The sequence below is a fragment of the Myotis davidii genome, unplaced genomic scaffold (genome assembly GCF_000327345.1).
Source record: "Myotis davidii unplaced genomic scaffold, ASM32734v1 scaffold425, whole genome shotgun sequence".
Taxonomy (NCBI): Eukaryota; Metazoa; Chordata; class Mammalia; order Chiroptera; family Vespertilionidae; genus Myotis; species Myotis davidii.
In genome coordinates, this window is record NW_006296413.1 from 1,780,967 (window position 1) to 1,794,288 (window position 13,322).

At 60.1% G+C, this 13,322-nt stretch overlaps 1 protein-coding gene across 1 annotated transcript in view; it reads right to left on the minus strand.

The window, feature by feature from the left end:
- The window catches only part of LRP5L (LDL receptor related protein 5 like), a 25,582-nt gene that overhangs the window by 10,006 nt on the left and 2,254 nt on the right, over positions 1-13,322 (minus strand). Inside the window, 3 exon segments of the mRNA XM_015569012.1 lie at positions 9,668-9,799; positions 10,338-10,534; positions 10,985-11,182. Coding sequence (XP_015424498.1) covers positions 9,668-9,799; positions 10,338-10,534; positions 10,985-11,178 — 523 coding nt within the window. The 5' untranslated portion in view covers positions 11,179-11,182.

Here is a 13,322-nt window from a genome sequence, read left to right on the forward strand (position 1 = left end):
CCCTGCCCCAGAGGGCGTCTGCAAAACTTTCCAAAGGGGTTGTCGGGCTCCCCAGGGAAGGTCGGGCAGCCTCACTGCGCAAGACGTAAGAGTGTATGTCAAACCCCATTTGACCTCAAGTAGCACTTCAACCACAACCCCACAGAAAACACTGGGCCCGCTGGAAACCGACACTTGGCCCCAAAACACATTTTGAGCCTGTTTTGCCTATCCCTGTTCCCATGATCCTCCAGACACAATCACCTAAAATCGCACAAACCTCACACCAACCCGATTAAGCCCCCTTTTACCGCTGAAGAACCTGATACACAGAGAGGTTAGGGTCCCCGCCCAAGCACACAGCAGCAGGTGGGAAAGCCAGGGCCCACGGGCACTCTGTCCCCGAAGCTGGCACATGCCCGCAGCCCAGCCGGCTGGGTCACCCCACCAAGACTTTTGAGGGCGGCTACTTTCAGCCAGGTCCCGGACCAGGTGCTGGCGATGGGGGTGGAAAAAACGGATCAGCCCCCCTGGTGTCCCTAGGGTCACAGGGCGGAGACCGCCAGTGAATCAGTGCCAGGAAGGAAAGCTGGGGCACGGGGACGGTTGAGACCGGGGGGTTGGCCTCCAGTTCCAAGAGCTTCTGGGATCCGTGTGGCTGTGGCCTTCGGCAGATTCAGGCAGAGCGTGCCCAACGGGCACAGAGCCACCAGGGGTTAAGTGTGCCCAGCCCCAGCCCTCTAGTACCAGGTCAACACAAAGCCTGGAGCACCCCCCCATCAGGGAACCCCACTATCAGTGTCCCTTAAGAAAGAAGCCTCAGCGGGTGAGGTGGTGATTAAATGCTGGGAAACATCAGTGGGTGCTAATTGACTCCAAAGGGGGGTCTCCCACACCCCTTCGGCTGCAGAGCCTTTGAGGTTCTTATTTGAGCTTTGCCTAGAAAATGAGAAAAATGCAGAGACCCCGATACCAGGAGGGAGCCAGGGAGGGAGCCACAGCTCAGCCCGTTTGCCTGATGGTCTGAGGCGGCCCAGACCGTGCCCAGCAGGGAGGTGGCAGGGCACTCTGTCCACGGCCAGGCCAGTGTGGGCACAGACAGAGCCACTGGCCTGGGCCCTGAGGCCACTCACCAAGGCTGCTGCCCACAGGTAATCCCCGAAGGTTGTCCGCAGCAAGGTCAGAGCAGCAGCCTGGCCTCGGGCCACCTGGGGGTGGGTGCAGGGCACGGTGCCGGCCACAAGGCGGAGGGGCCGACCCCCTCCCGGGGACCAGACGCGAAGCCTGGGTAGGAGTTTGTTTAAACACCAGGGAAGTGAACTGTTTAGAAACTAACAGTTTGGCCAAATGGCTTTCCTTGGGGTTGTCTAAACAAATAGCCGGCCTCACAGCGCTGCCAAGGAAAGTGAAACCTTCCCGCCCTGGCTGGGCAGCAGTCCCTGGAGCCTCCTCCTTTGGGGGGCTCCTGACCGCGCCCCTTCCTCCCTGCACACACACACCCAGGCAAGAAGGCAGCATCTCGGCCTCAGGGCCAAGCCGGGGCCGCAGGGCACAGGCCGGGTCGGACATGGCCTTCCTGGCAGAGGGTGTTCAGACCTGAGGGGTGGCCTGATGTCATCCCCACACACACTCCCTGCCAACATCCACCCAGGCCAAACGCCCTCCACCCCAGGCGCCATCCCTGGGCCAAGCCTGGGATCGCAGACCAGGTGAGACACTGAGAGGGGCAGCTGTAACACACGGCCACAAACCGGGGGGCTTATACCGGCGGAAACTGACTCCCTCACAGTCTGGAAACCGGAAGTCAAACAGCAAGGTCTGGCAGGCCGTGCTCTCCGCAGGCTCCAGGGGAGGGTCCCTCCCGCCTCTTCCAGCCTCAGGGGGTCACCGGCCACCCTGCCGTTCCACTCGGGGCTCGTGGCGGCCTCACTCCTCTCTGCCTCCATCTGCAGCGGCCTCCCCGCCACGTGTCTGTGTCTACGTTTCCCCCCTTACAAGGTCACCAGCTCCTGGGCTGAGGGCCCACCCTCATCCGTGTGACTATCTTAACTGGGTTGCATCTGAAAAGACCCTCTTTCCAAGCCAGGTCACCTTCACAGGTTCCTGGGGGGACACAATCCGACCCACACCAGGCGGGGAGCAGGGTGTGAAAGGAAAGGTTTCGCAGAAGCTCCGAGGGAGGAAACTCCGGGCAAAAGCAACAGCCTGGGCAACAGCACGAAGGCCGAGCAGCAGTCCACCTGCAGCTGGGGGGTTGAGGGGTGAGGAGGGGCAGGACGGGGACTGACCTATCAACGCCCCGCTTCAGGCCGTTCTGAGCAAGGTAGCCGGGGGCCCACCGAGGGTTTGAGTTGTCACACAGGCCACAGCTCTTCCAGAACAGCTCTGGGCGCAGCCCTGTCTTCGAGGACGCCTGGTGTACATAGCACACAGCACGCTGCGCACACCGCAGGGCAACACACAACCCTGACACAGGCGCCCGGCAGGAAGCCCGCGCAAGTGTCCCCAGTGTCATCTCTGGATGGCCCAGGCCCTCCCTCTCGCCTCCAGCAGAAGCCCGAACGTGTTCTCTGCAAAGGGCAGGAGATGATCCTGGGCCTTGACTGTCTCCGCCACAGGCACCCAACGCTTTCACTGTGGCCCCGACGCTGCCACAGGCGATGCGTAAGCAGAAGTGTGCGAACGTCCTCTGTGGACACTGTGAATGTCCCATCGTGTCCCACGTCACAAAACCTTCTCCCTGGGATTCTAACGTCAAAACCATCTTAACTCCCAGGCTGCACAGAAACAGGCAGCGAGCCTTCTGCCCACAGGCGGTTTGCTCACCCTGTGCGTGACTTCACAATAGCAGAGTGTAAATTCTAGCGACTGGAACTGTGTAAGAGGGAGACTGGATTCAGAGAAATCGCCCATACGCTTCCCTCTATTTTCCTGGAAACCAAAAGCTGCTTCAAAATTAGAATCTATTAATTTTTTTAATTAAAGGCAGGTAAGTCGATAAGAAAACCACCCAAACCCCAGCAGTGCTCAGGCGAAGACCATAAACACACACTAACAGGAGAAACAGCACAGGAGGTAACCGTGAGCGACGAGGCACCTCTCGGCGAAATGCAAACGGGAGAGGCCCCCGGGGTGCAGAGGCTCACTGTGGGTGCCACAAGCCCCTGCCTCCCAGGGGACCGACAGCGCGCACACGCCCTGGACGGCAACGCGGCTCAGGGACCCTCTCACCCAGCGAGTTCCCCCCTGAGAACCGAGGCGCACGTGGGTCCCGGTCACCGCTTCCTGGTCAGCGGGAGTCACTGTCACCTCTGCACGAAAACAGCAAAACCCAAACCGAAGCCAAGAGCCTGCGAATAGTCTGACTGTCCCACCACACACGGCGCTAGGTGACAGCAGGCCCCGGGCGGAGGGCGCCGCGCAGGCGCTGAGCACACGCTCCGGAGCAGGCCCGCGCAGGAAGCGCTCGTGAAACGGTCAACGGGGAAGTCAGGCACGACGCGCCACACTCGCGACGTGAACAAATCCCGCAGAACCAGATCTGGACAAATCCCGCAGGAGAGATGAACGAGAAACGCAGCAGAACACCCAGAGATTTCTGGGTGGCGAAGTTAGGGGTGGATTTTATTTTCTCCATTATGTTTTATGATGTTTTCCTTTCTACAGTGAAAACAAATGTTACTTTATAACAAGAAAACACCAAGACTTTTAAAACACGGGTGGGCGCACGCGTTTATCCTGCGAGGATCTGGAGGTCTAGCGGGGAGGCCGGTCAGACCTGGCGAGTCCTACTGGGCGACGCGGGAACGAATGACCCAGGCCTGCATTAAACTGCCACTCGGGGATGATTTACGTGGCCTCGGGTTCTGAGCTGTGTGGGAGAAAAGAGCAACAGGAGGAGGGAGGCACGGGGCAGGGGAACCCGAAGGCCCCACAGCCTAGGAGGAGAGCCTGCTAGCAGGTGGCCCAGAGCGGGGGAACCTGAGAGGTCCTCTCGGTCAATCGCCACACCCCAACGTGGGAAAAGGGGTTTTTGTGATGAGTAGAGTAAGGACTGACCACAGCAGCCCAGACAGAAGTGGAAGGCCTCCCCCCCCATCACCCAGCAGGCAGAGTGGACATCACCACAGGTCCCCGATGAACCACTGCAGCTCCAAGGTCATGGCCCAAGGACGGGCGCCCCCAGAGGCCAGCACCACCCCATGCTGGGGATGGATGCAGAGACAGCCTCCCTCGGCCCCCGGACCCCCTGCCAGGCCTGCTCCCAGCCCAGGCTCCCTTCAGCTGCCCCACAGCAGGCAGAGCCGGCTGGGGCCACCTCCCGGGCCTGGAGCCGCGTGGAAACCGCCAGGCCCCGGCCCAGGCTGCCGTCCACTCTGCAGAGTCGCAGGCCATAAACAGCTTCACAGCAGGCAGGCGGCCGGCTTATTTTTGTTTTTTAGCAATTGATTGAGTTTCTCCACGGCCCCCCTGGGGTAAGTGGTTGGACAAAAGCTAAAACCGCAGCCCAGCATCCTGGCCCAGGAAACCGTGCCGAGTGACCACAGGGTCACAAGGCACAGAGGAAGTGGCCAGGCCGGGCGCTGGCTCCACTGGAGACCTGAGGCCCGAGCAGCTGTCCGCCCGCCTGGCCCACCCCAGGCTCCCGGAGATGAGGCTGCAGCTGCCAGGAGTGGCAGGGGCACCGCCGGCCCAGCTCTAAAACGGGGGTCGCTCCTCTGCCCAGAGGCCCGGGGCAGCCAGAGAGCAGCAAGGTCAGTGCCAGCCTGGGGACGCCCTTGCAGCCGGCCCTTCCTCCCGTCTCCAGGTGTCGGCCCCTCAGGTGGTCCTCCACCACCTGCTCTTCCCCGCCGCTTGGGGCTGCTCACCACACAGTGGCACCTGACTTCGGCCCCATCCCCACTTCCTCTCCGAGCAACCTGGAGCAAGCACCCTGACTTCTGCTCCCTCACAGATAAAACCCAGGTATGGATAAGGCCCCCCAGCAAGGGGGGGAGGGTCCCCTGACAAGGCCCATGTGCCCGGCAGCCCAAGCCCACAGCCCCAGCACACGGTCCTCACGCTGGGGGACCAGGCCCGCCACATTCTCTGCGCACAAGGGGAGAGCTGCAGGCTCATGCCCCGGGCAGAGATGGGCTCAACAGGGAGACAGAGACACATGAGCGAAGGTGGTTCGTTGGGCAAATTAAAGATGGTGGCCCTGCCCGGTCAGCGCAGCTCAGTGGTTGAGCGTCGACTCATGAACCAGGAGGTCACGGTTCGATTCCCAGTCAGGACACAAACTCGGGTTGGGGGCACGACCCCCAGTGCAGGAAGCAGGAAATCAATGATTCTATCTCCCTCATCATGGATGTTTCTATCCCTCTCTCCCTCTACCAAGGTACATGCCCTTGACCAGAATCGAACATGGGACCCTTCAGTCCGCAGGCTGATGCTCTATCCTCTGCGCCAAACTGGTCAGGGCACAAATACATTTTTTTAAAAACACACACACACGAAAAGATGGGCGCCCCTGAAACTCAGGACCGTGGGTGTGTGGGGCTTGAGAACAGGCAGTGACCTAGGTGGGGAGGAGGCCGTCCCACCCTCCGGCACCTGGCGCGGGTCTTTAAGAAGCCGTCCCAGTGCCTTTCTGAGCCAGGCTCCCATGCCGTTCCACCAAAGCAGGGACGCCCCTCCTGATAATCCCCTCTGTCCTCCGTGAGATGGCCTGGCTAGGCGCACGGACACGGCCCTCTGCCCTTGGGGCCCAGGCAGTGTACGGCACGGGGTGGGGTACAGACAAGTCCGGGGCTCAGCAGTGTGCCGGCCCAGCAGGCTCAAGAATAGGACTGCTACCACCCAACCTACCCGTGGCAGCCGTCCAAATCTCGGATCGGCGGAACCTTATGACAAAGCCACCTCCCAGGCCCAAAGGTGGCTGAGCCTCAGCGGTTCACACGGCTCAATGCAAGGGCACCGCACTCACAGTTTATAAGGCGCCCTCGGAGACATGACCGTGTTTGACCTCAACGAGACCCGAAGAGTCTGCATTTCACTGGGGTGACCGCCACTCGGTGCAGAGCCGAGGCCACACTCAGACGCCCGGATTCCCACCAAATCATGTCCCTCGGGTTAGCAACGCGGGGAGAAGGAAAGGCCCCTCTTGGCTCAGTCAACCAGGCTGTCCCCGCTACAGGCACTCTTAGAGTTGACGAACCACCTTTCCCAGCACCTTCCTGGTCCTGACGCTGGTCCCAGGGGAAGCCAGAACCCCTCCCTCCTTCCCAGAGGGGCTGGGGTGCCTAAATGAAGGCCTGGCCCTAACTGGTTTGGCTCAGTGGATAAAGCGGCGGCCTGCGGACTGAAGGGTCCCAGGTTCGATTCCGGTCAAGGGCATGTACCTTGGTTGTGGGCACATCCCCAGTAGGGGGTGTGCAGGAGGCAGCTGATCGATGTTTCTTTCTCATTTGATGTTTCTAACTCTCTATCCCTCTCCTTTCCTCTCTGTAAAAAATCAACAAAATGTATTTTAAAAAATAATAATAAATAAATGGAGGTCTGGGACCAAGGGGAAGGGTGCTCTGGGCGGCAGGCACAGCAAAGGCAGAGAGCCGGGCGCTCAGAGGGTGGGATGGACGGAGCAAACAACCCACCTCTATGGGAACAGGAGGTCTCTCCCTGTCTCCTAGTCTCTCTCTGATGACAAGCCGGCAGCCCAAGGCATCAGCCCAGCTCAACAGGGGCGCTCTGCACACCACCCCAGGGCACGCGAACGTGCACGGGCAGAGCCACAGGGCCACGCTCAGAGGAACCCAGGCAGGAACGGGCAGCCGTCACCCAATCCAGGGCGAGTATGAAGGGCACGCGACCAGGCGGGGCTGGGCAGGTGGGCAGCCTGGGCAGCCTGGGGCTCTGCCAGGACTTGGACTCTAGAAGCCCAGAACTTGACTCCGAAGTGAAGGGAGACATCTGAGCCCCGGGGCCACCTGGGGCCAGGATGGAGCTGGGCTGGGGCTGCTGGAGCATGGGGACCCTGGGCAGGCTGGGAAGACAGGGCCAGTGTTGGGGTGGCTGCAGCGAGCGAGCCGGACCAGAAAGGAAAGGGCTATTGGGTCTCAACCCACAGCCCAGGAGGACAGTCTTCTCTCCCCAAGAATAGGGCATGCTCTCCTCTCCGCTTTTATTCGACGTAAACGTTGGTCTTCAGGCTCTGACATAAAGAGCACGTGCTGTGTGGTTCCGTTTCTAAAACGTTCCGGAACAGGCTAATCTGGTGCTAGAAGCCAGGACAGCGGCTGTGCTGCGGGGTGGGAGGGGTTCTGGGTAGCGGGGAGGTTCTGTATTGGGTTGGGCGGTGGTTGCACAGGTTTACACAACTGTCAAAGCAAACCAGATGCACACTCAGAATCTGCACGCGTTACTGTCTGCAAGTTATGCCTCGATTCCCAACAAAATAAAAGTCAGCGCTCGGCCTTGTCATCCCATTTCCTGGGACTGTGCAATCTCACTTTCCTGCCCTTAAAAATTCACTTAAAAATTCGCGGTCCACGGCCGAGAACGGCAGCTGCCTTCCGTCTGCAGAGTCAGCGCCAATCACGGCGCGGGTGGCGGTGGCGGGGGCCACAGGGCCTCCTTTCTCTTCCCTTTGACCCACTTCCCTGATAAGTGACAAGACAGCCAGACTGGGAACAAATGCGCCCCTTATTCCTCAGCCCCGAGCCCCGGCTTAATCCGCCCGGACAGACGGATGGATGTGAGGGGCTTTGAGACGTCGGCCAGTTGTCAGTCTGCCCCTCAGACCCAACAGTGACGCCTCTGTCCCCCCCGCCTCGGCCGGCCACATCCCCGCCGTCTTTTTGTTTCCTGTCCCTGCGAACATCTGTTAAAACTACTTCTTGGCGAGGTGGGGCAGGCGGACCGTAAATCACGGCCTCGCAGCCGCCGGCCCGGACACTCCCGTGAGCCACCTACCCAGGTCGTTCAGGCCCAGAGCAGTGGGGGAGGGGGGGTGCACTGCCCAGAAGCCCCCAGCGATGAGGAAAGTGTGGGGACAAAAGTCAAAACAACAGGGGCACGTCCCACAAAGAGCCGGCCGCTAAGAGGCTGGAGCGAGGGAATCAGCAGGCCTCCTCGGACGGGGTGGTAACTCCCAAATAAGGCCCCGCTACTGCTGTTTTTAGCCCATTCCACATAATTGGAAAAACATGGGGGAAACCAAAGCCAGCTGGGCGCCTCAGCAGAGCGGCTTCGGAGGGGAGGAGGGGGCGGGGAGGCCGAGCGGGAGGCGGCGGGCACTGAGCTGAGATCGGGGCCAGCCCCAAAGGGCTCCTCGCATGCTGGTTTCCAGGGACAAGAGTCACTGGGTCCCCCCGAGTCCCCCCAAGCCCCTGGCAAACCTGGGGCCACTTGGTGTGACTTCCTTCCCAGTCTCAAACCTCAGGACCCGCACCAGGGCCGCTCACCAGGAGGGGCTGGGGGACCTGAGACAATGCACCCGAGCCCAAAGGAAGGGACCCCGAGTCTTACGCTCGGTCCACATGGACCCCACGTCCTGTCCACACAGGCATCCCGGACAGCAGCCCCTCCTCTGACCGCCGCCCCCCCCCCTCCCCGTGCAGAGGGGAGTCCCCTGCACTCCCATTTCACAGGCGAGGAATGGCTGCCGGACCAGCCCCACTCCACCTCCACCAGCGCTCGGCAGCCAGAGGGCCCGCCCCCATTCCAACCTCCCCTATGAGGGGGGACGCTTGCACACCGCTGGAGGCCATACCCATTTCCTGGGTCCGAGCATCACCACCACCTCAGCCCTTTTCTTGGGGAAGGCACCGACCCCCTATATAAGGCTGGCTTTCATTCACTCAAAGTCGGGAAAAAATAGAATTCTCACAAATTTTCATTTCAACTCCATAAAGCAGACACCCGAAGCGAGAGTCCCAGGCACCTCAGTCACGCCCAAGGTCCTAGCTGCAAATCCTGAGACATTCCTGGAATTCTGGTGCACGCGGGAGCCTCACAAGCCCCTTAACAAAAACTACTTGCACGCGTCCCCACCGGGCCAGGCGCCTGCACAACCCACCTTCTGGGAGGGACTCATGTCCACCCCCCACTCCTTCCCCAAATGCCCACGTGCAGCCTGGCCCCAAACACCCCGAGTGGGCGGAGATGGCGACCAAGCCTGCCGCCAGCCACCCCTCCCTCTCCCAGAGCAGACATCACAAGCCGATCCAACACAGGGCTCAGCCAGGCATCACCAGTCAACACCAGATGCAGGTCCCTCTTCGTTCAGGGCCAGGCCCGGCAGCACGAGTCAGAAACAGCAAAAACAGACAGAAGGGAAACACACAGCAGGGAAGCCGGTTCCAAGGGACGCCCGCTTCCAGAAGAGCACGCGGGGCCTGCCACCCGCAGCCCGAGGCTCAGATACCACACAGAGCAGGGGCCCTTCCGGAAAAAACAGTCGGCGCCTGAGCCCACGGAGCACCCAGTGCCTGGAAATTAAGGGGGAGAATAAAAAGGTGGTGAAATACCTAAAGCCAAGGAAAGGCAGGGCGTGTGGGAGAAACCAACCGAACCGGGGCGTGAAAAGGTCCCATCAGGAACCGGCTCTCCACCGACCTTCCCTGGGGGTCATCACAGGACGACCCCCCCGGGACAGACGGGGAGACCCCTCCTGCCAGGGCGGCGCAGCCAGCGCCACGCGTCTCACCTGCCTTGCACGTCTTGCCGTTGTCTTGCAGCTGCACGCCAGTGGGGCAGGCGCACGTGTAGAAAGGCTCCCGCGGGGACAGCAGGCAGAGGTGGGAGCAGCCCCCGTTGTCCTCCTCACACTGCGTGTGGACTGGGGGAAACGGGGCAGGGTGAGAGAAAGTTCTAGAACAGGGCCCCCGACCTCCCATGCCCTGGGAGCCCCAGTGTGTCCCTCTGCCCAATCGCCATCCTCTCGGGGCATCGGGGGTCACCACGGCACCCCATCCCACCTCCCCGCTGATCCCACCACGCCCGCTCGGCCATCAGCCCCGCCAACTCCTCCCATTTCTCCCAGCCTCCCTCATGGCCCAGGTGTGGGCATCTTCCCGCCCCCAATCTTCTACAAGAGGCCCTCGTCTCCCTCAGGGCCCCACAAAGGACACCTCCTCCAGGGAGGCCACCTTCAGCCTTCCCTGGCAGGATCTCAGAACCTGCCTATATGGTCATGACCGGGACCCCTGGAATAGGCCCTACACTAGCCCTGCAGGGGGGCCCCAACCAGGCCGCTTCCCAGCCCACCCCTGCACTCTGCACATCTCCCTCTGCTCTAGCAAGCATCCCCTTTTCCCCACTAGCCTGAGGATAGGCCTCCCCCAGACCCTGGGGCGGTGGGGGCACTGGCGACTCACTGTAGGGCTGCCGCTCGGGGCTGAGCACTTGGATGTCCATGGGCGAGTAGAGAGCACGGAGGATCTCCTTGCGCTTCTCCCCGGTCCTCTTGTTGCAGGCGTGGATGGAGCGGGTCTGCCAGTCCGTCCAGTACAGCGTGTCCCCCGAGAGCGTCAGGGCAAAGGGGTGCGTCAGGCTGCCCTCCACCACCTTCTGCCTGCGGGTGTGGAGGAAGACGGGGGTGCAGGAACCTGTTCAAAACCCGGTCGGACCCTGGGGCTTTAGGTCCACCATCCCTTGTCTGCAAACCCAAAAGTCTGAAAATTGAAAGCGTTTTCTCCTCATTTAACGGCCAAACCTGTGCATGGATGTGGGGCTAAATCATTTCAATTTCACTGAGAATGAGCACGTCACACCTTGCTATAAAAATATTCATGTGGCCGATGGCAGATGCCACCACAGACCCTGCTCGGGGTGTGATGTTAGATGAGGTGTGTGCGCTCTACTACGGTTCTAAGTAAGAGTTGTGAAGTCCTCAAGCCCCCAGGATTCAGACAGAAGACTATGGGCCTGAGTTAAGGACGCCTGCCAACCTCCGGCGTGGCCTGGCCAAGGCCCTGGTGGCAAGTGGGGTGTAGTGGGGGCCCACAGCTGGGCAGCCACCTACCGGAACGAGCCGTCCAGGTTGGCACGGTGGATGAAGCTGAGCTTGGCGTCGGCCCAGTACAGCTTCTGCTCCTCCAGGTCGATGGTCAGCCCGTTGGGCCAGTAGATGTCTGAGTCCACAATGACTTTCCGGGTGCTGCCGTCCATCCCCGCCCGCTCAATTCGGGGTGTCTCACCCCAGTCTGTCCAGTACATGTACCTAATGAGGGGGCAGGGGAGGAGGTAACAGATCTGCTTGTTGTTTTTGTTTTCTGCCTCCACAAATGCAAACAGGAAACAGAGAGCGTGAATGTGCCCCAAAGTCTCAGCCAGCAGACAACCGAAGCTTAGGGCCTGGGCTATTACTACTTCCGATTGGTTTTCTAAGCAGTTAGTAATACATAAAATGATTTTCAACAAAGTTGGATAATCAAAATATACCATTTCCAATCGTTCTCATTAGCAATATATTCTGGGCACCCAATCTTTTTACTTATAGAAATTCCCTTTATTCTTTTATGGCAATTAGTACTATAAATTATTTAAATAACTTCGCAGTGGGTGTTCGAATTGTTATCTGATATTCTGCAACTATGACAATGCTGTAAATGAACCTCTTGAAGACAGTTGAAGACGTGTGCGATGGAATGTAACTTAGCACTAAAATGAAACAGCAAGGAAGAACCTTACAAGTACATTAAATGGAAGAAGCCAATCTGAAATGGCTACACGCTGTGGGATCCGACCACATGACATTCTGGAAGAGGGAGAACGGTGGAGACAGTACAAAGATCGGGGCGCCAGGGGCTGGGGGGAGGGGGTGACCAGGCGGAGCACGGAGGACTTGCGGGGCAGTGACACTGCTCTGTCTGATGCTACGATTAAACCTCTGTCAAACGCACAGCATCCACAAGGGAGTGCAGGAACTCTCCACCTTCCCCTCAGTTTTGCTGTGAACTGAAAACTGCTTTAAAAAGTGAAGTCTATTAAAAACAACAACAACAACAACAAAACACAGCACCATGTACGTGGGGTGGACACTGAACTATCACAGCAGGTGCTCCTGGGTGGGATGGTGGTTGGGGGGGGGACGGACTTGGTTTTGTTCATCCACATTCTCACGTTTCCAGCGAGGGGCATTCCCCCCCACAAAACCTCCACCTCCTCACAGGCTTCCTCATCTGATGGCCCAGCAAGTGAACGAAGACGCTATGTGTGACCCCAGGCAGCCAGGGTGACAGGTTCACATCCACCAGCGCCCAGAGACTGTCCCAGTTTTCCAGGCGGGGGGCCCACCTATCTTGTCCACCTGAGTCTCTATGCAGAAAAGGGGGACGGTGTCGGATTTGCGGAGCCCCTCGCCCACTCGTGGATTTAGGGGGCGTGCAGGAGGCAGCCGATTGATGAAGCTCCCCAGGTGGCGTGGTCTCCCAGTCCCGTCCCCCCCACCCCACCCCCCATGGGCACGGATCCTGGTGTTAGCAAATCCGTCACCCTGGACCTCAGCGACTGCTGCAGAGACAGCGGCTCATTCACGCTGGGCCGAGGGGGGTGAGTTGGAACCCCAGCTGGGAAGGCAGGGGCTCCCAGGAGCCACCTGTGCCATCGCCCGCGAGGGCCTGCCCAGACAGAGGAGGCGGCGCCCGCGACATCATGTGAGTCTGAGAACAGAGTCACTCCGTGCGCCCATGGGCTCTCTTCTGTGTGAGCCGCTTCTCTCTGTGCCGCCTCAGGTGCCCCGCCGCTCTCGCCTCCATTTCTTCAGAGGTCAAACCACTTCCCATGTCAGCAACGCCCGAGCTGCCAACCCTCACGACCAGCGTGGTCATCAAGGAGAGGGAATGATACACATACAGCTGCCATGTGCCCCCCAGGGGAGCCTGTGACCACAGGAGCTGCGGGTACCTGAGCCCCCCGCCCCCGTTCCGTGGGATCATGCTGGCTTCTTGAGATGGGTCATCTCTGAGCCGGTACCATCACCACCTTCCTGTGAGGACTTGAAAATGAGCAGGCGCTTCGTACAAAACACACCCCCTCCTCCCTGCATGGCCAACGGCACCCAGCAGCGGTCACCGAGCTCCCCGGCCCTGGGGGGGGACACACAGGAGAGAGCACCTCTCCAAAAGGCCGCTGTCTCCTTTGCATCCAGTGAGAACTCGACGACACGGGGGAGCGGGAATTCCGTTCCCAGGGCGCAGATGAGAAAACCGGGGCTCTGCACGGTTGGCCCGCCCCAGGTCACGTGCCAGCAGCAGCTCTGGGAGCGCAGGGCGGGGCTCGGGTCAAGGCCAGATCCTGGCCATCATATGACTCAGCCCTCTGCCAGCGGCCCGGGGGTGGGTGCACATTTCCTGGCTGCC